This window comes from Ixodes scapularis, unplaced genomic scaffold, assembly GCF_016920785.2.
Source record: "Ixodes scapularis isolate PalLabHiFi unplaced genomic scaffold, ASM1692078v2 PGA_scaffold12__126_contigs__length_90152505, whole genome shotgun sequence".
NCBI classification, from domain to species: Eukaryota; Metazoa; Arthropoda; class Arachnida; order Ixodida; family Ixodidae; genus Ixodes; species Ixodes scapularis.
Window position 1 is genome coordinate 4039374 of NW_024609838.1, and position 24147 is coordinate 4063520.

General features: G+C 46.4%; 1 protein-coding gene across 1 annotated transcript in view; it reads right to left on the bottom strand.

Moving 5' to 3' along the window:
- Positions 1-16595, bottom strand: part of LOC8024511 (homeobox protein onecut-like) — a 146582-nt gene extending 129987 nt beyond the window's left edge. Inside the window, exon 1 of the mRNA XM_040499364.2 lies at positions 15383-16595. Within this exon, the coding sequence (XP_040355298.2) occupies positions 15383-16466 (1084 nt within the window). The 5' untranslated portion in view covers positions 16467-16595. The remainder of the gene's footprint in view (positions 1-15382) is intronic.
- Between the last annotated feature and the right edge of the window lie 7552 nt (positions 16596-24147).

Below are 24147 nucleotides of genomic sequence, written 5' to 3' on the forward strand. Positions count from 1 at the left end.
CACACAACTCGCATTCTTCACGAACAATTCAAACAAAGGCACGAAGCACGCGCTAGCACGAGTCCTTCCTTCCAAGTGAGGACCGTCACCGTCCGTTGCGACTCTACGCGAAGGCACGCCAAAATGACCCCCCCCCCCCCCCCCCGCACACACACACATAGAAGCGGTTATCCCCAGCGTCCGTCTCCCCTTTTTTCCCTGCCCACCCTTCGTCTCTAAAAGCAGCGGGCGGCAGGTGCCAGCCCAACCGGGCCGGATTACGAAGCCCGGATCCCCCCTCTTTCCCTCTTTCGCTCATGGCGCCTCGGCCTCGACCCCAGCGTGGACCGCGGCCCTAATCCCGAACGCCCAGCAAGCGAGTGAGCGAGAAAGACCCCCCCCCCCCCCCCCCCCTCCCCATACCGACGCCTACCTATTTCTCCCCATCTCCCTCTCAGAATGGGGAAATGGGGAAGAACGCCGCTGACTCCAAGTTCGCTCGCACGCCCTAGCTTGAACCGCGCTCGAGTTTAGCCTCGTCTGCTTTTGTAGTTTTTGTTTCGTTTTATTTCGCTTACTTCATTTCGGGTTTCTGAGAACTTGGTCTGATTTCCAGATAGTTTGCGCCGCGGTGTGTGCGTGTACGACCGGCGGCGTCGCGAATTTGGGACACAATTTTGAGGAAGGGTTTGGAGCTGCTGTTGTTCTGGATTCGAGTGATTTAAGCCTTCCGTATAAGTTTTCTGGAGTATTCCTTTTTGGTCGAACTTTTATTAGGGTGTCGAGGGTTCTGGCGAAAAGTTCGGCCGCTCAAAATATTTATGTCCTTCCATCCATTGGAAATGTTGGAGGCGTAATCGATACGCTTGGATTTGGGGAAACTCTAGTAGACTCTAAGAGTCTTTGGGTTGGAAACGGCCGGGTGTCGGAAATGCAGTTCGCTTCTAGCTAAACGCTGTCGACATTACGTGAGAAAGAGATCAACTGGCTGCTTTTCTTCGAGCCTGGTCCCACAAGTGGGACTAGGCTATTGATCTTTCTTTGCCGACAAAATAAAATTAGTTACTTTGTTTGGGGAAAACGTACTAATATTGCTCACCAGCACTCGTCCACAAGTAACGTTTGCCGTGGCAACTACACAAAGCTCAAGCGTCAAACATGATTGGTTGCTGGTTGTGTTTGCACGGACCGTGGAAGGAGATTTTAGTCGAACTACATCTTCGCATGCTCGCGGAGCGTCACGTGTTGAGGATATACATTACACATTCTGTGTGAAATCGACGCGCAGGCCGAGGCTATAGACAAACAAGCTGGGCTAGATAACACACCCCGGTTTAAAATTGATTTGTCATCAAGTCAGAGCAAGGTAGGCCGGAGGTCCGCGCGTCCTTCACTGTTGCTGACTTGCAGCGTCATCCTCAACGTTGATGACTTCTTCGTAGCTTGCTTTATCGCGCGCGTTGGGGCATCGGATGCGTCCTCGTCTTCACGTTCGTCGCTTTCACGTGAGCGACAAGAGAGTGCTCGGCTGACGCAGGTGCCGGACAACTCCGTGCCGCTGGCGCGCGTGGGTCGTGTCAACGGATTTGCTCGATGTTTGCCTTTCTCTCATTTTTTTCGTCCCTTTACGGAATGCAGCCCTTTGGCGATCACCGTGTTTTGGGGCTGGAAAGGACTCGATGTTGGATGGGTCCTCGAAAAACGGGTCCATCGTGCTTGATCTCGCTCCGATGCTGCGGTAAACGGAGTCGCCCGATTGCCGTCTCTCATTCGTCGAGCGCATCATTCATTCGAGGCATGGGATACAGCGGGTTGATTGTTGTGGCGTTCGATTTTAGCAATCGTGAACCATTCGTCTGGGAGTCCAGAGATGATTCGGCTGGTTGACCACAAGCGTTGGTGCAGCATATTCGCTTTGGCCTTCGCGAGATATTCCACGCTTTCCGTAGTCTTTGCCATGTCGTTTGATGAATTCCCGGTCGGCTGGGAAACAACGATAGGGCCGCGAAGCTACGAGGACCTTGTGGCGTAGCTCGATGGAATTCTCGGCGTGTGGGCAGGTGCCCAGTTGTTCCTCCACCGTCACAAACGCAGCGCGGTGTGTTGTGACTATCCCAAAGAGCCTTTTGTGTTCTTCCGGCGAAGCATCTTCGGTAATTGCTGTCCACAGTTGTGTGGATTCGCTGCATTAGGGCTGCTTCGATGTCATTCCGTGCTGGCTTCAATTTCACGAACATGGCCAGGCGCTCAGCTTGGGGCAGTTCCTCGTGAAAGATTGACACAAGTGCTTCTCCGGAGATTGTCGTTTTGGGTATTTCGGAGGGCGAATCGAGCCGCATGAAGTAGTTGAACAACGGTCGTGTCATTTGAAACGTGACTTCTACGTTAGCGAGTTGGTGCGAATCTGATCGAAAAAGTAGGTCAGTTGGCCTGGGAAGCGGAAGAATGAGAATTTCCGGTACCTTGACCGTTGTTGATCCAGTGCGGATCGTCAGAGACATGCACTTGTCAGGCGTCAGCTTGTTGTCCAAGACGTTAACAAATTCTTAACATCGGGACCACGGCGACACGCAAGCGTCCCGGGGTAGTGCCCTGGGATTGATTATCGATATATTGGCCCCGGTATCGATGCACGCCTTCAGAGGACTCCGTGAAGGCGGTGACGATGGAGAGAGAATCTCTTGTCGTGCGTAAGAAGTAGTGGACATTCTTCTCGCTTGGACTCGTGCCCTTTTGGGCGCCTTTCTCCTCTGCGCGGATGGTCGCTTTAGTTTTCGGCACTGGACAGTCCCTGGAGAAGTTACCGGGCTGGTCGCAATTAAAACAATTGCTCTGCCTCGTGCTTTTGAAGGGTTTCGGCGATGGCGCATTCATCGGGGTGCTTGTCGGGGCGGTGTCGTTTGCTGTGTTGGTGTTGCAGATTCGTCCGTTCCTTGTTTGCTTGGTTGCGTCCTTTCTCTGGGGCGGCGGTGGTCCACAGAGGTTGGGCCGTCCATCAGCTCGAGGACCGACTTACAGCGACGGGCTGCCAGGGGTTGGCCCACATGTCCTCGGTGATTCCCTGTAGGATTAAGTAGGTCCGTTCGCTGTCTCCTAGCTCACAGGAAGCTCGCTCGAGCATGGCATTTTGTCGCGTAGGTATACCGTACAATTCTCTCGTTGCGGCGGAGGTGTCGACGTTGTTGGTACTCCAAAAATTGTAGAAGTTCCATTTTTTGTTGGGAGCGTTCCTTGATGGCTTCCTTCCATACTTCCCAGTCGTCGATCTGGGAACCGTATGACTTGTGCCAGTCTCGTGTGGCACCGTGGAGGCGAGTGACAGTGTTGAGCAGGGTGAGGTTTGGTATCTAATTTGCGAGGAAAGCCACCCGTTCGATTTCTCAAAGCCACTCAGCGACGTTTTCGTATGACTCCCCTTCGAACGTGCGTGCAAAGTGTCGCTCGTAGAATAGACGTGGAGGGACCTTGTGGACTGTCGTAGGGTCTCGGCCAGTCGTTGTTGCGTTTGGACGATGACCGACAGCAAATCAACCGTTGTCGCATTGCCGCTCACCTGCGTTGTCGTGCCCAATACAGGAGGATCCGTCGTAATTACTTCTCGTTCTGGTCCGTTTCCGTCCGGAATGTTGACGCCATTTTCTGGTTACCGTGCAGACAGTGCGTTTGCCGAAGGCCAGAATTATCTGCTGGAGTTGAATTTTGATGTTTTGTATCTCCTGCCGGATGGCGTCCTGATTTGTCACTTCAGTTCCGTGGTTGGATTCCGTGGTCAGGGCGTGGTCACCGGTTTCGTTGGATTCTCCAGATCCTGTCCACTTCGCCATGTCAGCGGTGGCCGGGTGCTGACACGCTTAGTTAAATAAAAATGTGACGTTGATTTGCGAAGGAATAAAATAAAGTTTATTTTACTGGATTAACTTTAATGACACAAAGAGGTCTCTTTCGTTACGTGGCGTGCATCCGGTCGTTTTGTCCACGCAGACACGAGAAGTTTCTTGTTCCCGGGCAGGCGCTATGGGCAAAGTTCAGTTAACTACGACTTTAGCTGATATCAGCAACGAAGAAAGACTCACGGAGCAAGAAGTGTTAACGCGATAAGCCACATCCCTGCCTTTCTTAAGATATCGGTTACTTTAGTGGGTTCCATAAAGCCTATCAAATTCGTAGTGTGAGCATATGCACGTTCGCAAGTCCGGCCTCCTGGCGCCGCCATCTTGCTCGCTTGGGTGCACTTGGGTGACCGTACACTTGCAGACGTGCTTAAGGAAATGAACGAGCAATGTCGCTATAATGCCTATTTTTATTCACTTAATTCTCATTCGCTGCGTTTTGCGCGGCTTCGAATCCTCCGTCTAAAGCAAAGCTGAAAAAAACAGAGACTTCGGAACCGACTTCGAAGCCAGGTGCGGGGTTTACCGTACACAGAGGCGGCGGTCTCTCCGTTTCGCTTCGCATACGACGCCGCGGCACGCAATGCAAAAGGGAACGTAGAGGCCCAAAAACAAAAACAAACGATACGAGCATACACACACACACACACGCACACGGGTGTACTCACAGACACACGCAATAAAGACACGCACGTTTGAGAGAGTTTGCGTTGTTGGCGTGCGCGGTGGCCGAGTTGGGGAGCCGCTCCCGGGCCCGCGCCGCAGGCTGCATGCCCTAACGAGATTTGAATCTGTATTTTGTTGTGGGGGAGAAAAAAAAACAGTGACGCCGTTTGAAGGCGGATCCTTGGCGGAATGTTAATTACGCTCATTCAAATTGCGTGATGGCGTTTCTGCTTGTTTTTTTTTCTTCCTTTTATTAGTAAGAAGTTTGCGAACCCAACTCCGCGCACGAACGCATAAAAAGAAACACAGACACGCCTATTAAAGTTAGTTTTGAGAACGCGAAATACTAAAGAAAAAGAAAGTTAATAAAGCCGGTACATCACAGAACCGAAAGTCTTTTTGTTTTTTTCTTTCGTAAATGGAAAACGAGCTTTATCTCGCTTGAATCCCAAATTACGCCACTTGACGAATCTTCGATATTGTATTGCGGTGTGTACACTACTCGTATCGGTCTCGCTTCGTTGAAATGAGTCGCTTTATTTTTTTAGCGCGGCGCTACACGAAAACAGGCTTTTTCTTAACAGACACGCATGGGTTACGCAATCTTACGCTGTGGTGCGGCCACACTGCTGATACATCATGCACAAACTGCCTGCACACATGTTCGAAGCATTAAAGAAACGTACTGTACCTAAGACGTCTCGGCGGGTACTTCTGCTATCCTATCTGCAGTGGGCATGTCCACAGACAGTTTTTACAAGGCTTAAGAACAGTGTAACCGTGGTTTTAGGTAACGCCGGAGCGAATTTTTAGAGATTTTTTTTTGTTTTTTTGTTTTTTTAATGAATTTTTGGCGGCACTATATTCGGAGCGGTGGCATGGCATGCTCCCTACTAGCCACGCCAATCGCGTTAAGTCGTGAAACTCTCGTGATAAACGTCTATCGTCGTTGTGCTTCAACCGTAATTTAATCCTATTTGATAACAACAAAAAAAATTCGAATCGAATTTAAACACGTTTCCAGTGTTCAGACTGGATTGTTTTATTGATATAACGATCTCCAGCTAAACGGGTCTCTTCGACCCGGGAATCAATGACAGAAGCCTAGCATGACGGAAAACAGTTTGGGTCGTTCCCAAGAATAGCGTTTTTTTTAACTAAGGTCTCTATTGTTTTTCTTTTTAGCATGCACGAAACGACACCTGCAAATGCACATCGAATAGTTTGAGAAAAAAAAGATGTCTAAGTACTCGCCGAAAAATTTAACTGATTCCTTTGGTGTTTGTGATAATTTCATACCGGATGACGCGTTAGGTACAACGCCATAGTTGACAGGTTTGTAAATAAGGGTCATAATAGCGCAGTTCTCTCAAAACATATGAGATGAGAAAAGTTTAGTAAAGCAAATAAAACTCTCTTCTACTTCTGTCGATTTTACTACCGTCCGCTTTTAGGCACCACTGATCTTTGATTTAACAAAACAAATTAAAAAAATAACCCATTTTATTTGCGACGGTTACGCTAATCTAAAATAAACGTCGATTAACTCCGATTTATCTAAACAAGAATTAAGGCTCCAATCCAAGTTGTGAAATGTTGGACAGCGAAGCTTTGGTATCACCTGCAACGATTGCCCATTGCACTATAGACCCTTTTTTATTGCAAACGCCACCAGGTGATGCTCCAGTTTTTGACGTCCCAGAGAACTTCCAGTTAATAAAACGAATGAACAACCAGTCGCCATAGCAACCAAGCCACCTTAACACCGCTGCTTAAAATGTAGATCAAACGTTTAACCACCAATTCTACACGTGAACGCAAAAAGAAAGGAGCGCGAGATCCCCGTTAAAATGTTTCGAGTATTCTTCTAAACTAACTTGCCTCCTCCAAGATGTAATATTATACAGCCGAAGGCCTTCGTTTGATCTCCAACTTCGTTGTCCGTGTAGCATTTAATATACTTTCTAGCACTGGTGACAAAAGCAAGCTCAACAGGCCTGCAAAGACGGTGCGACCGGATGTCGCTTCGAACGCAGGTTGCAGTTCACGTTTGTAAGCAGCAATAGGGTCTTCTAAAGGATTGACGAAAGAAAAGTAAATGCACTCAACCAAAACCTTTTTTTTACATGTGAAAGACTTTGTATGCTGCAGTTGCCGCGGCAGCTGATGCAACCGCAATTTTTACCGAGAAACGCGTGCGTGGAGCGCTACGTGCTTATCATCTATCACGTGGTTTTGACACTTGTTTTGAGGGTTTCTTATTCAAACAAGTGTCAAAACCACATGATAAGAGATAAGTCGCGCGCGTGGGTTTTCTGTCGACTACTGTTCTGTTGACGGACACAAAAAAAAACAAAAAAACCTGACAAACGAGTCATATACAGCTTCGCTGTAATCAAAAACGAATTGTAGCGCCCAGTGCACGAAAAAAAAAAAACGGTGAAAACTAAATACTCTGATTATAAGTTTAAAAAAAGCACATAATAAAATATAAAAAGGAGAATGTAAACCTAGTAATTTATTCTAGTTAGCACTTCTTTAAACAGAAACAAAATGTTTTCTTTCTAGACGTTTGCAAGTAGGGCCTCTGGGTCTTCTGAGAGTCAAGCATTACCGAGGCGTGCCCACGGTTTCCAGACTGGCACCCAAACGAAGCGTTTTCTATCCACGGTGGCCAGCCTATAACTCTCGAAGCACGGCTACTCACAAACGCCTTTAAAATATTACAACAACAACAACAAAAAAGTTAAGAAGTTTACTTGACAGACGTACGTTTCGGTATAATTTAGGCACCACACCGTTCCGTCCGCGCAAATAATGGTGAGTTTCAATACTGCATCTGCGAGCAAACGCAAGCACTGCGTCTTTTGCGTTAGCGCTGCGATGTTCCCCGCTGCGCATGCGTAGCGTAAAGCACGCGACACTAATGACGCAAACACACGGCGCTTGCGTTTGCTCCTGTGCGCAATACTAAAACTCTCGAGTTAGTTCGCTGAGAGACGTTATAAAAAAAAAACTAGAAATACGCTCTAGTAACTGATAGCTTACGAAACGCAGGGTGTGACTTCATTGGTGCTCACACTTTCCCCCTTCGCGATTCGTTCACTGGCGTCCTTGTCGGGTTAATGCGACTATCTCCTTTGCTATACGGAGCCGAAATAAGGTATTGCGAAAACCCTCCACGTTCAGCATGCAGTGACTATGCCGGTCGTTTCAGCGAACACTTTCAGACGTTACTAAAAATAGGCCGTTTGAGAACTAAAGAAACTACTTTCGGGCGGAAGCTGCCAGTCACGTGAAAATATCAAAGATTGAAGTGAAAAAAAAAGGACGCCAACTTGCGAAATAATTACCTTAAATTTACTGTTTCACTTTTTTTTAATAGTGAAAGTAAACACGTGGAAGTTAACTAGGAACTTGCTGAACGTGATCTAAAACATCCAAATCAGTCAATTTTATCATGCGCGCGTTCAATTTGCATCGCCAGCCTTACGCCTGCTGCATCAGTGGTGACTTTAACGCACCCCCCGCGCTTGCAACATCATTCAGGTCATCCTGAAATTGACAGGTTTAAGGGTTTTTGATGACGCTCCGCAAGCTTTTAATTTGATTCATACGTTTGGTTTCACAAATTTAGATGTTAATGAATAGATTTAAGGTAGTGATCTAACTAGTTTGTACGTTTTCTTGTTCCTAAAAAGAGTTTCTTTTATTTTTTCTTCTTCTCAACAACCTTAATTTTAGGAATTCTTTAAGTCTTCACAGAAACGCCCAGTGGTTTCCCAACTTTGCCCCAAGCGAACACAACTGTTGGAATACAAAACAACACAGTTGCAACTTCAAAATAGTAATGGACTACTGTATTTACAATAACAAGACGTCACTAAACACCTTTAACCTTTGATGCTACAAAAGTGTGAGAAATATTTAAGCCATTTTTTACGTTCGTAGGTTAGTTGCAGACTGCCAATTCAGCTTACGTTCCAGTTTCTGCAACAGGTTTCCATTTGAGATGATTATTCTTCCGCATAAGTGTTTTCGCTATGAAATGAGCGGAACATGTCTCGTAAATCTTGACGTTTGAGGGAAATTCCTACATGTGACGCTTCGCGTTTTGCGCTAGCTCTGTGTTCACTTTAATTGCACGTCAGCAAGTCCCGCCGGTCCTGTGTTTTCAAGTATACCCAAAGTTGGTGACAAAGCACACTGTCAGATATTGTAGAGTGAAATTAATTCGATTAATCGAGGACGTCGTTCATTATGCCACAACCTGTTCGCGCTGCACTTGTGTTGTTATTAGCCGTGTCTTAATCGATAAAGCGGTTGCACCGACAAGGAAAGCCAACCGTTGCTAACAAAGCGTAATCAGCGGCCACCAGAAAAAAGTCTCCGCTCGCATCAGAAGACGGCACGGCGCTCTAGCTTGAAGTAATTTAACAGAACTTTATACATCCAAGTCAACATATTTTCCGAAAACAATTCTCGTCCGAATTTAACCTCTTTTTTTATCTGACCGCCATGAAAATGCTAACACGTAAATTTCTACCGATGCCGATGCTGATGCCATTTTTATTTATTTTTCTGAGGCTTTCGACACGGTACATTCACCAGCGTTTACCACTTAAAGGAGCCAGGAAACGAATTTTATACTCCCGCTAAATAATATTTACAACCACTTCCTAACTCTAATAAGTGAATAAACTGTCCTTAGGTTTTCTTTCTAGGCAATATCAGTCGTCAGAAAAATTCCAGAAATATGAGCATCGTTCATGCCTTGTAGTCGGAGCCAGAACAAGCGGCCACGTGGCCTGGTGCCTATCCTATGCTGCCAACGTTACTCATAGCCACGCGCTGGGTTGGCAAAGCAGAAAACGCGTGCTGGAGCTCCAGGCATTTTTAGAGTTCGGCTCTTTTCATCACCTCAATGGTTGGACACAAGCCACTACCTGAGTGTCTGCCGAGGAATTCATTGTTACGAGCCGAAGTCGAGTGCTCACGCAGTTCTTGTGTCCAGTCCATGAGCCGGTCTCGACTGTCGTCAGGTGGGTGATTTCGACCCCACAATTACGTCATCATGCTTTGGGAAGGCAAAATTAAAAGAAATAGTCCCGCGTTTATTCTCGCAATTTCACCGCGACAAGGACGCTTCTGAATCAGCGGCGGTCCGTGCGAGTATGCTTGGGCCAGACTAGGATCAGTTCGCCACTGCGAAATCATGAAAATTCACACACAATATCGTTTCATGACCACTTAAACTTCGTGAACTTCATCAGCTGGAAAGCCTAATTTTTTTATAAATCTCCAACAATCTGCTCATATTAACAGTGTTTCTTCTGTGTCTCTGTCAGTTCAATCAGGGGTTTGACATTTAAGTGTTCTTGGTTTCATTTTTTTTCTGATACATATCAACGATCTGCCATGCTCTGTTGTATTAGCAATGCGCCTTTTTGTCGAGAATTGTGTGCTTTACCGACCTATTATTAGTTCAAAAGACTCGTCCGAGTTGCAATCTCATGTCTACAATGTTTCCGCTTGGTGCAAAACATGGCAGACGAATATCGACACTTTCAAAACTCAAGTCTTTTTAAAAAATGTTCCTTTTTAGCTAGAGCTTCGAATAACTATTACTCAACACTTAACGTGGAATGTGCATATTGAGACCAAGCTCAAAACGAAAAAAAAACAACTAAACGTTTTGGTGTTTTTCTACGTAAGAATTTATACCTATCTTCACCTGTTACCAGACTAAGAGCGTATGAAACACTTATTCGCTCGCAATTAAAATACGGGAACAGAATCTGAAACCTCATCGAGCGTGCTTTATTGACAGTCTCGAATCCTTACAAAGTCAAAGTGGACCCCCGATTCACTTAACAGAACTACTGAACCCTCACGAATGTGTCACAACTCGACTTCCGGTTTGATCACCAGGTAGTTAACGCTCAGCCGTGCTTCCATCATAACTTGTACTCTAGCCTTCCTCATTTAAAATCCACCTATTGTCATCCTCCTTCCTACACATCTCTACGGTGTGATCATCCTCTCGAAATTGAGAGAGCTAATTTATCTGCTACATTAGAATTTTCTATATTGAATTACTGACCTTGCTTATTTTTTTTCGTTCGTTTGTTTACAAACTGATATATTTCTTTTGTGATCTTTCCGCTGTTTCCGAGTAGGAGGGGGGTCAGGACTCGTCAAGCTGCAAAAATGCAGCTTTTTTTTTTTTTCAGTCCCCTTCCAACATGTACTTCTAGCTGATGCAGAAATAAGCATCATTATTATTAATTTCTTACCGCTAGAATCGCCAACTAATCGACACAACATTTTTACGCGTTCGCTATGTATCAGTGGCCTGAATTCGCTGGCGTACATTATGGTATAACTTATATTAACCCTCTTTCGTTCCGCTTCAAATTCAAGGCGTCTCTTTTTATTTTGTATTTAATATATCGGTGCTGTTGAACTTGTTTGCCTTATACTACTTATTGAACTTTTTTTTACGTTTTTACCTCTTTTTATTATGTAATGCATCCGACGGATGTCTTTAAGGATAATAAATTTTAACTTGAACTTGAGCTATTATCCCGGGTATCTTAAGAAATACGTCGTGTGGATCTTTGTGTTGACGCTACCACGCTGGATTGCTTTGTGATGCGTTCATCGGAGTTTTTCTCGATGAACGCAGAGATCTCGTTGGCCGCGGAGTAACAAATGTTTAATCTGGACTCGGTACAGTCTGGGTTTCTTAAACTGGCAGTTGCTAGAGCGTAAACATGAAAACTTGTTTCCAGAGTTTTTGCTTCGTAGGATCGCAACCAATTACACCACGGTACCTTTGATAAACCTTTCAGTTGTGAGACATAAAAAAAAAGTGTCGAAGATTACGTAGTGGCGCCACTGGGGTCTTTCCGTATATGCGCGCGCACGTCTTCGATATCGAAATGTAACAAGATCAGGTCGCCTTTCAAGTCTGTGACGTCATCGTAGCAAAAAGTAAAACGTAACGCTTTAAAAATAAATAAACGCGTATCTTTCGACACCACATTCCGTAATTACTATACTATTTAAACGGTATCAACGTACTACTTTTAATCAGCTTTTTTGTTATCCCCCCCTGGGAACGTTCATATGTTTATGCCGAGCCCACCAAAAACCCCGAATCGCGTTGCCGGTGTGTCCGCACACCTTTTCGACACTTTCGTCGAGTTTAGAAATAAAAACACAAAACAACAAAGATAAAAACATAAAAAAAAGGTAGTGCTCGGGTGGGGCAGTTGAGTCACGGCTCGGCGCGTTCGCCCGCTCGGCGCGCGCGCGCGGGCACTTCGGGTTGCGGGGGTTTACACTCCCGTTTTCTCCCTTCCCCACGATGGACTGCAGACGAAACTACAAACCCCCAAAGCCACTCTAATTCCGTACGCGTTTGTCACGTGACCTTCGAGAGAGGGACGCTGCGACGCCAAGCGGGGAACGTCGCGTGTCACACAGGATTTGCTGGGATGACTCGCAGCGTTCCATGCGGTCCATCGGCGTGACACGGAGTTCTGAGTACACGCGGTGCTTGTTGTAACGGAGGGGGGAGGAGGTGGGGGGGATTTCTGCCGCATGACGTCAGGCGCGCACCGGTGGCGGTGCCGTCAGCCAGCTGCAACGCTCAGCTGCCGGCCGCAGTGTGTGAGCCGAGGTTCGCTCGAGTGCGTCGACGGCGATACCGTCGGCACCGACGCGAAGAGCAAGCACCCTTTCGCTCTTCGGAGGATGACACGGCGCGAGCGGGACGCGCTGCGGGTTCTACGATCGTTGACGCGTCGTGATTTGGTTGTCGGACGCGCGTGCCTCGATATAGAAAACGCCGGGCAAAAGCAAAACGCATTCGCGCCATGGATGGATGAACGGATGGATGGATGCGGTGAACGCTTTGAATCGGGCGTCACCTTGCGCGCTCCAGCCCTCGTTTTTATTTTCGATGGCCACTGTGCGTATGTTTACAAACATAATCAGGTGAAGATATTATATTAAAACCTATTTTAAACATATCTAAAAATATATATATATAGGATATGTATAACCCAAGCGCCTCTTTGCAATCGGGTACGTGCAATTCCGGCAAGTTGCAAAGTTAAAGACGAAAATAAAATACCGTTTTCTGATTTAACTTTTAAGTTACACAACCCCTACTTGGTGATCTTCGTGTCCGCAAGATATTTGAGAATAGCCATATGGTCGGTTGCTCTTGAACTGCAATTGCGAGCTCGCCTTATTCAACCGAATATAAAACTTGCTTTCTGCAGCTATTATGTTCGAAGTGTCGATGCGTTTGGCAAACCAAACACTTTTCTTACTCGTGAAAGTCCTCGCACGGTCGCGCTGCTGGGCTGTAACTTTCCTTTTATACAAACCTTTAAATTCATTATGATTTTTTTATACATTGTCGTATCATCAAATCCCGCGCACTTAGCTTTTGTTTCCATCACGCGGAAAGGCAGTCACTGGAGTCGATAACAAGTACCTTAAGAGCTATAGATACAACACAGGCAAGCTGGTCAACCTTGAGTTCTAGTGGCTGTGGATTGATGACTAATAAAATTGAAGTTAACTAAATAGAAGGACGAAACGTTTAGCTGTGCGACAAATCTCGGAAAACGTTTCCACTCGCATAAATCATTGTTTTTTGCCCTGATTCGAAAGCACGAAAGGTGTTCCGGTTCAAACCGTGTTTTTCGCACTTTTCCGGTTCAACCGGTTTCATAAATTTCTAGTTCACGGGGCCATCTCCTCTAGGACGTAGTAATCTGCTCATTAAATATCATTAGGGGAAGTAAATGTTGGTTCAGTATTTTGTAATAAAATAGTATCCTTTGGGCTAGAACGATGCTTGGTGTTATTGCATGGCTACACGAGAGCGCGAAACTCGTGAAATTATAAGTCGAAAAAAACACAGAAGAAGAAAACATCCACGCGTCAAGGGTGCGTGTACCTGATAAAGCGAGGATTGCTAAAGCGCCCCGAGAACATAATTACGCCACATATTCTTGTCGTTCCATTTTTGTTTGCACCGTTCATGTTGCAATATGGTGTACCTGCTGACACGGGCACCATATTTGGCGGTAGCTAACCTCTATCAGAAGCGTCTTCTTTTCTCGACTGATGTCCCTCCAAAAGTAACACGCGCGTTTACGTGTTCTCCCCTTCTCTCAAGGAGCAATCGCTCAAGCAGTCTAGTTTGGAAGAAGTGATTGCTGCGACTAAAGTATCTTTAAGGGAACATGTAGGCATGTTCACACTAAAATGGATATCTGGAGGATCCGTGGAAAGCTGTATGAGAAGTTTTCGTTTAAACGGCATAAAAAAAAAGGAAAAGAACGCCGACCGTTTTACTTCTACCCTGTTAGGTCATGCACACATAACAAAAATTGGAGGTGGTCATTCTTGCAGTGTGTTACATATACAAGTCTGAGAGTGTGAAACGTGCGACCTTTATAACGTCTTGTATTGTTGTCACGTGGTTTCAAATCGTGTCTCTTCTTTTGTATTGGTGCTGTCTTTACTTTTTGAAAGTGTCGTTGCGGCGCTGTAATAGACGAAGTACAAAGCGGGCCTGTGTGAGCCGTGTCGGGTAGGTTGACTGGTAAGAGATGCAGTAGTGCATAGACGTAGCTGGCATCGAGGAGGCAAGAAGAGAATTGCCAACGTTTGTCCCTGTTTCGGACACTTGATGTGACAAAGCTGAGAAGTTAAATCTTTCCAGTTTTTAACTTTAAGCCACGTGTCAGAAGTGTCCTGCGCTATGTGTAATCAGCACCATTTTATAGTTACGAAGGTATGTAATACTTATGAACGTCTATATTTTTTTGTAGAAGTCAGACATTATTTTTTTGATTATTATTATCATCTAAGAATCACTTTTGTTTCAGTCACAACAGCGTTTTTCGATGTTCAGTTTAAAATATATGTTGTTTTAGCTATTCTGAAATATGCCAAAAGAATCTTATTTTGTGGTTGCAGTTGCAACATGTATTTTAGTATCTGCCAAAACAAAAGAGTATAAAATTATGATAACAGTGCGCGTCCTTCTGTCAACTTCTGCAACACTGTCCCTGCAATATACAGTCATGTCTCGTTAATATGGACCCTGTTAATATGAATACCCTGCTATATTGGCACTATTTTCGGAGACGAATTGAAAAAAAAGGCATGCATTTTTGTCTCATTATTATAGACAACTCACATTATGGTAGTTTGTTTATGGGAACGGAAATGTCCATATTAACGAGACATCACTGTATTGTTGGTACGACCCCCCCCTTTCCGAACTTCCAAAACTTACAAAATAGATATATTTTTTTTTTCTTCAGCCTTTTGTTTGTTTAAGGGAACAGCAAGCGTCCAGTTTTGTGGTCACATCATTCTTACGTAATTGTCGACACTTCCGTGTCGAAATTCTTCCCTGTCCTAGTCTACCGCACACAGAGTGACTTATTAATGTAAACATTGTTTCGTGGCCTACACGCGTGTTTCCGAGCAATTCTTTCAACTTTTTTTTTGTTTTTGTATTTAGCATGTGTGTTTTTTATAACTTCAGGACATCGTGTTTGATATCTATCTATGGTTAGCAACATGCAGACAGTTTGTGGTGATTAATTGTGTAAGAGGCAGCTTTTTCGTGGGGCGATGCTTGTTGTTGCCAACACGTGTTCCCGAACAACACTTAGATGTTTCAGGACAGCTAATGCTTACCTGTTCGTATCTGACGTTAGAACCGCGTGTCAGGCATTCCGTTGTCAATGAACGACATGCACACGTGCAGTTTAAGAGTAGAACAGAGTAAGCACGTGCCAACTGACCTGCGAGCCTGAGCGCTGACATGCGCTGAAACTCGGGTTCCTCGAGCCACTTGTACATTCTTCGGAAGGTCTCCCTGCCAGACTTGAGCTTGCTCCAGGGCTTGGGGTTCCTGAGCAGGTCGGACAGAGTCCCCTGAGAGCGGCACAGCACCCGCTGGGCGAAGATGGCCTGCGGGATGCTGTAGCGCTTCAGCTCGGCGCTTATCCGCTGCGCCAGCTCCTTGGTGTTGATCTCCTCGGCCTCGTCGGCGGGACTCGCGGCACTGCTGCCACCACTGCTGCCGCTGCCCGCGTGCGAGCCCTGGGGCGTGTGTTGCGCCTGCTGCTGCTGCTGCTGTTGCTGTTGTTGCTGAGCTTGTTGCTGTTGCTGCTGCTGTTGGGGCACCTGTTGCGGGGGATGGATCAACTTTGGCGCCGGAGCGAGCACGAGACTGGACACCACGGAGGCCTTGGCGCCGCACACCATCACCTGTCCGAGGGTGGGAACGCTGCTGACGACGGGAAGGAGCACACGTGCCGGCTTGGCTTCTTGAGGGGGAGGCGGCTGGGGCGGCGTCGCCGGGGCTGCCAGGTGCGCCTGGGGCGGCGTGTGGGGTGACAGGCCGTTCAGGGGCGGCAGCATGGGCGAGTGCAGACTGGTGGGACTCTGCGGCGAGCCCAGGCGAGTGAGTTCCCGCTGAGGCGCGGCTCCGCCGTACGACGCCGTCTCGTAGCCGTTCAGCCCCTTCTCCGGCAGCCCGTTCTGCGCGTACGGTGGCGGCGACGGTAGCGAGCTGCCGGCCCCCAGCATGGGCGCCGTGCCGTGCGGCGGGCTCATGTTCATCGCGCCCGACATGGAGCCGAGCTTGTCGTACTGCGGGTAGCCCGTCATGCCGTGCATGGCGAGCGGCGCAAAACCTCCGTTGGAGCCCGGGTGCTGGTGGTGGTGTCCGTAGTGCGAGAACTTGTCCGACATGGTCGAGATGGGCGGCAGCGGCTGGAGCGGCGTGAGCGTGGCGTAGCTGCTCGACGAGAAGCCGCCGGGCGACATGCGGCCAGGGTAGGCCCCGGGGTCCAGGCCCCGGAACTCGGACGCGTCGATCATGCCTCCGGGCGACGAGCCGGGGCTCACGGGGTCGTCGAGCTCGTCGTCGGTCGGCGCTGGCGAGCCGGGGTCCTCGTCTTCGCGCACGGACAGGTCGGCCGCTCGCAGCAGCTCCGCCGAGTGGTCCGAGCCGGCCAGCGAGCGCTGCTCCTCCTCCTCGGCGTCCTCCTCCTCCCCCCGCGGGGAGTCCTCCTCGCCATCGGCGGCCCTCTCCCCCTCCGCGGCCGCCGCCTCGCCCCCCTCCCCGGGCCCTTCGGCGGCCTCGGCCGATAGTTCGCTGGCGTCCATCGTGCCTGCTGGGGCCCAGCTGCCAATCAGGGCGCCATGGGCCCACGACGACGCTCTCCGCGGGGGCCTCCCGCGCTGCCCGATAGATTTTAACGATCCGCGACGCCGTTCGAACGCCTTACTTGTTTCTCGAAGTGACGGTCGCCGTCCCACCGGCCGCCATCTTGTCCCTGTGTGGCGCCGCCGCTGCGCCCAGCGCCACTGCGCAGCGTCCCCGCTCCCCTGCGCATGCGCGGAGCTCCGACTCGCGCGGCACCCCCCGTCCGAACCCGCCACGAGGTGTCCCCCCGCCGTTGGGATTTCCCTTGAGCCGCTGTCATGGCGCGGGCTCGCCGAAATCGCGGCACCCCGCGACCGCGTTGTTGTTTACACGCGGCGACGGACACGAGGTCCGAGCCACGCGGTGCCTCCGCGCCGATCCCTCCTACTCTTCGAACGGCCATCGATCTCCTAATTATGAGCGGCGCGCCACCGATTCCCCTGCGTCCCAGTGGGTCAGGCAAGGTCAGGGCCGCCCGTCGATACTTCCTGTCCCGATGCAACCAGCGCGGCCACCACTCCAGCCGCCGGCTGCACGCCGAGCGGCGACGCGCTCCGAGCTCCTGAGAAGGATGCACCGCCGCAAGAAGACACTTGCTGCGGGGAAGAACGCCTTCCAGGAGAAGCGCTGGCGGAGCGAGAGCTTCTTGGGCCGTCTGCAACCCGAGTTGGCGACTTCGCTTTTTTTTTTTTTTTTCCTCATTCTTTTTAGCGGGAAAAGTTTTCCTCCCAAAAAGAAACGGACACAACCCTTTGTGTGTCGCAGAACACGCTTGACCCTGCTTTGTTTCTCTTTTTTTTTTCTTTAGCTCGTTTTTTTGTGTTTGTGTTTGAAAACGACACGGTGTTGACCAGGCTCGGTGAACATAACCGACGGAGTGGAGCGGCTTCAACGCTGACGGACGTCGCGCCATCTCGGGTGCGAGAAGACAACTACATGCCATCGCGGGCGCGCGAGGGCGTTTGAAGCGCCGCCATCTCGCGGACGCCAGTTCAACTAAAAGCCTCGTTTTCCCAAGTCGACGGCAGGATGACACATCGGATGGCAATTCTTTTTCCCCGTTCCCGCTTGTCCGGGGTTTCCCCCTTTTTTGTCGCCCTGCTTTTCGCGGATTCCCTTGCGTCTTCTGAATTTATTGTCTTTCTGACCTGTATATAAGTTGGTCGCTACAGTCGGGACCGAATTCTTCGCTACACTGTATAAAAATCGAATTGCATTAAAATGAAATAATATTCTCGAATGTTTCGAGTCAGTTTTAAATTATGCAACGGAGACATTTTCTTTTTTGTTGTCATCTTAACTAAAAAAAACAGTAGTAAAAAGAAAATGGCAGTGTTTAAAAAAATCGAAGACTTGCTTTTCTCTTCTCTTTTTAGAGGAACTTTTTTATGACGTTTCAAAAACAATGAAAACATATTCATTTTTTGTTGTTGTTTTGTTTCAACGTAATACCCAGCAGGCACCGCTTTACTTCAGTGTAGGTTTTTCACGTATGTACTAACATCATTCTTAAGTTCCAATATCTTATTAAATTCATGTTGTGAGAAGTAGACTTACCCTTGTGGGTAGTTTGAGTCGAAATCTTGTGCTCAGAGGAAACAGTACTCAGACAAAAGTAGCTAAAAGAAAAAGTCCTAATATTAATTTATCATAATCGTAAAATACATCGAATTAAAATTTTATAAAGCGCTTGTTCACCGCGTACAGTGTACGAGAGTATAAGCTACACTCATTAATTCATTATTGAAATCAAACCTTATTAGAACGTATAATGTATAACGTGAAACGTTCTTTGGCTGGTTGTTTCGGATTCCGTAAAGTCGTGGCCTGTGACGTCCCACAATGCAACGCGCGCAGTGTTGCATCCTGGGACGCCAAAGACCTATCCACCAATTTACTTTTTCCGCTAAATTTAGCGAGGAAGTTGATTTTTCGTATAGTTCGCGTGACGTCAAGTCACATTGCGTCACTTCGCCGCTAAATTTAGTGAGAAAATAAGCGTCCCCTGATCTACACCTCAATTCAGTTTCCCCGCTACATTTAGCGGGAAAATTCACGTCACGTGATTTGATGCCACGTGACGCTACAACGTGACCTATGGTCCTTCATTGATTTGTAAATAACATTACATTTTTGTTTCGTCCACAGGTATGAGATGAGAATGAGATGGGCAGGAAGGATATCCATTCGCCTCACCTCCAGCGCAATCCTTCTACCTTCGGCAACGCTACGGCAACTGTTGCCTCCTCAGACGCGAGCGCGCGGCTAAAGCATGACGGAAGGCACGAAGCACAACAGAAGGCACTGGGGGCCGACCGTTCGAAAGACACGCCCCGCTGTTCTCAATATGTCGGCAACCACACCCTCCACCGTCAACCGAGTGAGAACTACTTTTCCTAACAGAAAAATAGTTCCGTAACTATTCCTGCCTCAATCTAAGTTCCAATCAGGAAATAAAAAAAAAAAAAGCCTATTTGAGGAGGCCGAAGAAAAACGGCAACCTTAAATACGATCGTCGGCATTCCAACAACAAGCTCCTCATTCGGCTTATTTAAGCCCGGAGGATCAGTCGAGATTAGCGAAGTACCGCTTCTGCAGGTCCCTCGCCGGCGTCGACGCCCAAAACTCGGAAGCCCCGGTGTTGTTTACGCTCCTGAAGAAGCGCCGCGCGTGTTTCATCACTCAACGACTTTCGGCTAACCACGAGTGCGCGGCTTCTTTTCTTTACTTTTCTTTTTCGGAGTCTGATTAGCTCTTTGCGCCAACTGTGAATTAGACAACATGGACAACAAACGTTTCGGTGTTTGTACGACGTCGTCACCGTATCATTAGCGACTCCTTGAAGTTTCCGTCTCGGGAGAGACCGTTGTACACGCTTTCAGCATCCACCACCCGCCGCGACGCGTGCGACCTAAAATAAGAGTGAGGAGGCGATCGGGCGATGCGAATCGGCGATCAAATCGAACCGCAACTTAAGCCTCCCAGATTAGAAAATGGTCTCGTTCGTCGGGATTACAACCTCTCTTTTTATTTATTTTTTTATTATTTTCGTTGGAATCATTAATTTGGCTAAGATTATTTTTGGTAGGCTGTTGTGGTGGGGTTAGGCGAGCAAATAAAATTACTACAGTCTACATCTTTCTCATTTAACGGGTAAAATCAAACTTTTAATAAATTGTATCATATAGTTTTCGACGCCCTCAATAAAAGTGCGTAAAGCAATAATATTTTAATATAATAGTAGCAGTACTATCACCTAACAGTAAATGAGCAAAAACATATGCATAGCTTAAAATGAAGGCATACTGAAATTTTTGTAGCACACTTCAGCCACTGACATAAGCGTTTGAAAGGGGGGGGGGGGGGGGGGGGGGGGGGGAGTATGATTACACAAGAAAGTTTAAACACTTTTTTAAAGCTCTACATGTTTAGATTGAGTTCGTTATCGTAATATGCCCATTGTTTAATTTTAAGTGGAACATATTTACTTAAAGATGCCGTGTAAGGTACACTCATTCGGTCTGTACAGGTGAGTTAAATGGCTATGTGGATATAATATAGGTTATCATATGCGTTTTCGCGCTGCTAGCATTGTGTCTTCTACACATGCGCTAATTATAGCGAACATCCATGCTTTTCGCCTGCTTTAAGTTCTTTTAAAATTTACTGATCTGGTGTTTTTAGATGGCTCGCTCAGCAAGTTTCTAGTTGGAACCTATGTTTTTATTTCTTCTCAGTTAAAGAAGTTCATAAACAAAGTTTAGTTAATTATTTGGCTTATTATAGAGATTATTCCCCTATGCTATGTCTCCTTAGCTTTATAACTAATCTGTACAAACCGCAATATTGTACCTTTTCAGACTTTTCAATTGAGTTCGAATTAAACACAAACACCCAGTATGAAATCCTCCAAAAACTGAATATATATGTAACACAAGTGTCACTAGTAGTGTATTTTGTTTGATCGGTTTATTGTCTTCTCGAATAATGAGCCAATAGGTTCATAAAGAAGCTAAGCTAACGCGACAATTTTTACTCACTTTGTGTACTAAGCGCTGTACGCTAGCAATACTACAAAGTTCAAATAAAAAAATGACATTTCGATTTCTTGCCTCCGCCCTCTAGGCAGATACTGTAAACATTTTCGTAAGAACTCATTCCTTGAAAAAAGAAAATATTTTATTCATGGTTTTGATACTGTTAAAACAACGTCTCAAAAAATATAAAGAAAGGAAAATTGAGGGTGTCTTCTCGCCTTCAACACCCACTTCCTTTTATGCGAACCGCTTTGTAAACTGATTAAGAAAAGTCGAGCGTTCGTTTTGTGCGAAGCTACCTTCGTATAATGGGCTTACTGAAATAATTTGAGCGAGAACGAAAACCTTCAGCCTAATTACGAGAAAGGTGCGCTTTCAAGCTTGTTTCTTTTTTATTTATTTATTTTTTTTTATTTTTTAGCTTTAGTTGTTGAGTTCGCTGCATTTCGTTAAATCTCGTTCCCTCCGCAAAGCCAAGTCCGGCACCGAAGATTCGCCTCGGGGGGGCTCAAGTGTTTCGCAATTTTTTTATTGCTTTTTTAAATTTTATTTGGTCCTACCTTGTCTAGGATCGGCTAAATTCGTGACCCAAAGATTCGAATGAATATTCATATGAACCTGAGTCGTGTGGCGCTCTGCGGGTCGTTAGGAAACGAGACGGTTTACATCTGCCTGCATCCAACAAAACAAAAAACAAAAACGCGGGATATCAGATTTTTTACTCGTTCTTTATGCCATCATTCCACTTCTAAAGTTGTATTTCAAATTTAAAAAGAAAAGCTTGATTCTACGAGAAAAAACAAATTAAAGCATTTCTAACTCTCAAATAAAAGAGGTGAAAGAAAGCTGTTGTCATTAGGTCACTTCATCATGATCACGTGTAACGCAGCAACAGTGTATCGTGATGACTAGGTTTCTTACTAATGAATGAAACCACTAGAGTACGTTGCCCAAGAAAAAAAATAAATCAGCTTGCGAAAGCAGGTGTGGCATGTAGATCATAAATAAAATAAGAAAATATCGCGAAACCGTACTTCTCTTCCGCTTGACTTTGGCAAAAAGTCATCGGTGATAACCCTGTCGCTCACCCTTTACTTCTTTAACATAATTTAAGAAAAAAAAACGAGACTGGGGAAAGGACGGAGGACAACGCGACACACAAAACGTCTCAAACACAGCTGAATTTTATTGCACAGAAGTTCGTGTTTATACAGGGTTTCGATACTCCCCCCTCCCCCCCTCCCCCTCCCACTCCCCCCCCCCCCCCCCCCCCCCCCCCCTAACAGAAGAAGAGACAGAGATTATTTTTGTTGATTATTTTTCTTGCATCACAGAATGTGTCTCCGAGCCCTAACGGCGAGTCGATACCGGGTCTACATAACTCGAGGAAGCTTGTCTAGAAAGTAAATCGAACATCTTAATATAGCAAACTTTCCCCGCTTTCCATGGGTCGGAAATTTGGACACACTACCCCTCCGTATCACTGCTGACTATTTGAGTAAGAAACCAAAAGAGAGTAAGAAAAATAACACCCATCGTTATGTCCACGGCACGGACCTTAGTTAGCGTTCGGTAATAAAAAATAAAAAGTTAGCGTTCGTGCGAATTGTCTTCGCTATCGACGATGTCGGCCCTGTCCCTTTTCCTCTTCTGATTATCGATGGCGTGACCAGTATGAACTCACGTCATATTTATCGATATTGAAACTCGAAGCCAACAACTTACGTTGAAAACGTTTGTTTAAGGCATGTTTTTTTTATTGTCGAGCCAAAGGATATGCTTACACTTCGTCGCCAAAACTTTACTTGCATTTGTTTTGCTATGTTTTTTTTATTATTATCGTTGCTGTTTAAGGCAAATACAAGCTTATTTCTACGCGTGAGTGTGCTTACCATTTGTTTTAGTTTGACAAAAAGTTGAAAGACCGTTCGTTAGAATTCTTGAAGAAAACAAAAAGAAACGTAAGATAAGCGTCAAAAAACCTCTTCACTAAAAAAAAAAAAAGCAGTAATATTTTCCTATTTTAACGAAGTTTTACTAACAATCTGGCAAAGTCGATCTGCACTACAGATCAGAATAGACCCTTTTCAAAAGTGCATCGGGCAACATTGGCAGGCGCTATTGCTGGGACACGAATCGCGTGATTGCAGCCGAGTCGACACCGAACGCTGACGTCATACTCGCGTCCAATACATGCTCAGATCACGTGATCAAGCAACGGCGGACAAATGTGGACTCAGCCTTTTTAAAATAGTGTGAAAAAAAATACGTTGGGTGCGGCACTCCACTTTGAACGGCATTTACTGCCGAAAAACGAACATTACTATTGCGCTTATAAAGACATGAAAACAGACTTGGGAAACAACCAAGGGCAGAAAAATCAAAGAGAGATAATGTTCCTTTTAAACGTCATTTCTGCCCCTTGTTTTCTTTTGCAATTTTTTTTATTTTTTTTATTATTTGTATTTAAGATTACTTTATATAGCGAAAAGCTTCTGCCAACTCGTCTGCGTTCTAACTGTTGTTTCGGCAACTTCCAGGTCTGAAGCACACGATTCCCTTCAACGTGCTGTCAACATTTGCTTCTCCGCAATGTGATCTTTTTTGTTGTTGTTTTTTTTTTACTTTTTTTATATAAAGGTTTTGGCGAAGTTTTGTCCTTTTATTCGTCCGTTCCTCTCACACATCGCTATAATCAAGGTTCTCAACGTAAAAAGAAATAACCAAATTTGAAAATTTTTTTTCGGCTCCTTCATAGACTTATTTAGAAAGACTGCACTTGGTTGACAACTGTGGAATCCTTCAGCAACGTCGGACTGAAACCGCAACGTCAGGATCGCTTTATGCTTTGGATTAAATTAGAACATAAAAACACGCCTGCAGAAAAAAAAATTGTAAAGCCCATCCACTTCACGTGAAGATGGAGGAGCAGCGAAGCTGTCATCTTTACGACCAAAGCTACTAGTTTCCGCTTGGCATCGGCAGCCCGACCTTCGTCGGTCATTTTCGCCCGGCGACGACGTTCACACTCTGGCTTCCGTTGCCGCTGACGCTCTAGACGGGCACCTTCTTCGTCGGTGAGTGGAGGATCAATCGAAGCCGATGCAACCGCACCATCGGCCGCACCACGTTGAGCCGCTGCGCGTTCGGCTTCTCGACGCTTTCGCACCCATTCGCGCTGTTGAGCGCGCAGACGATTTTTCAGGCGCGCTATTCCTCTTCAGAGCGAACAACGCGTGGCCTTCCCATGGCGAGTCTAAAGGGCAATTGATAACGTCGCTACGAAATGGCTACGTCAAGAGACAAAGGAACACAG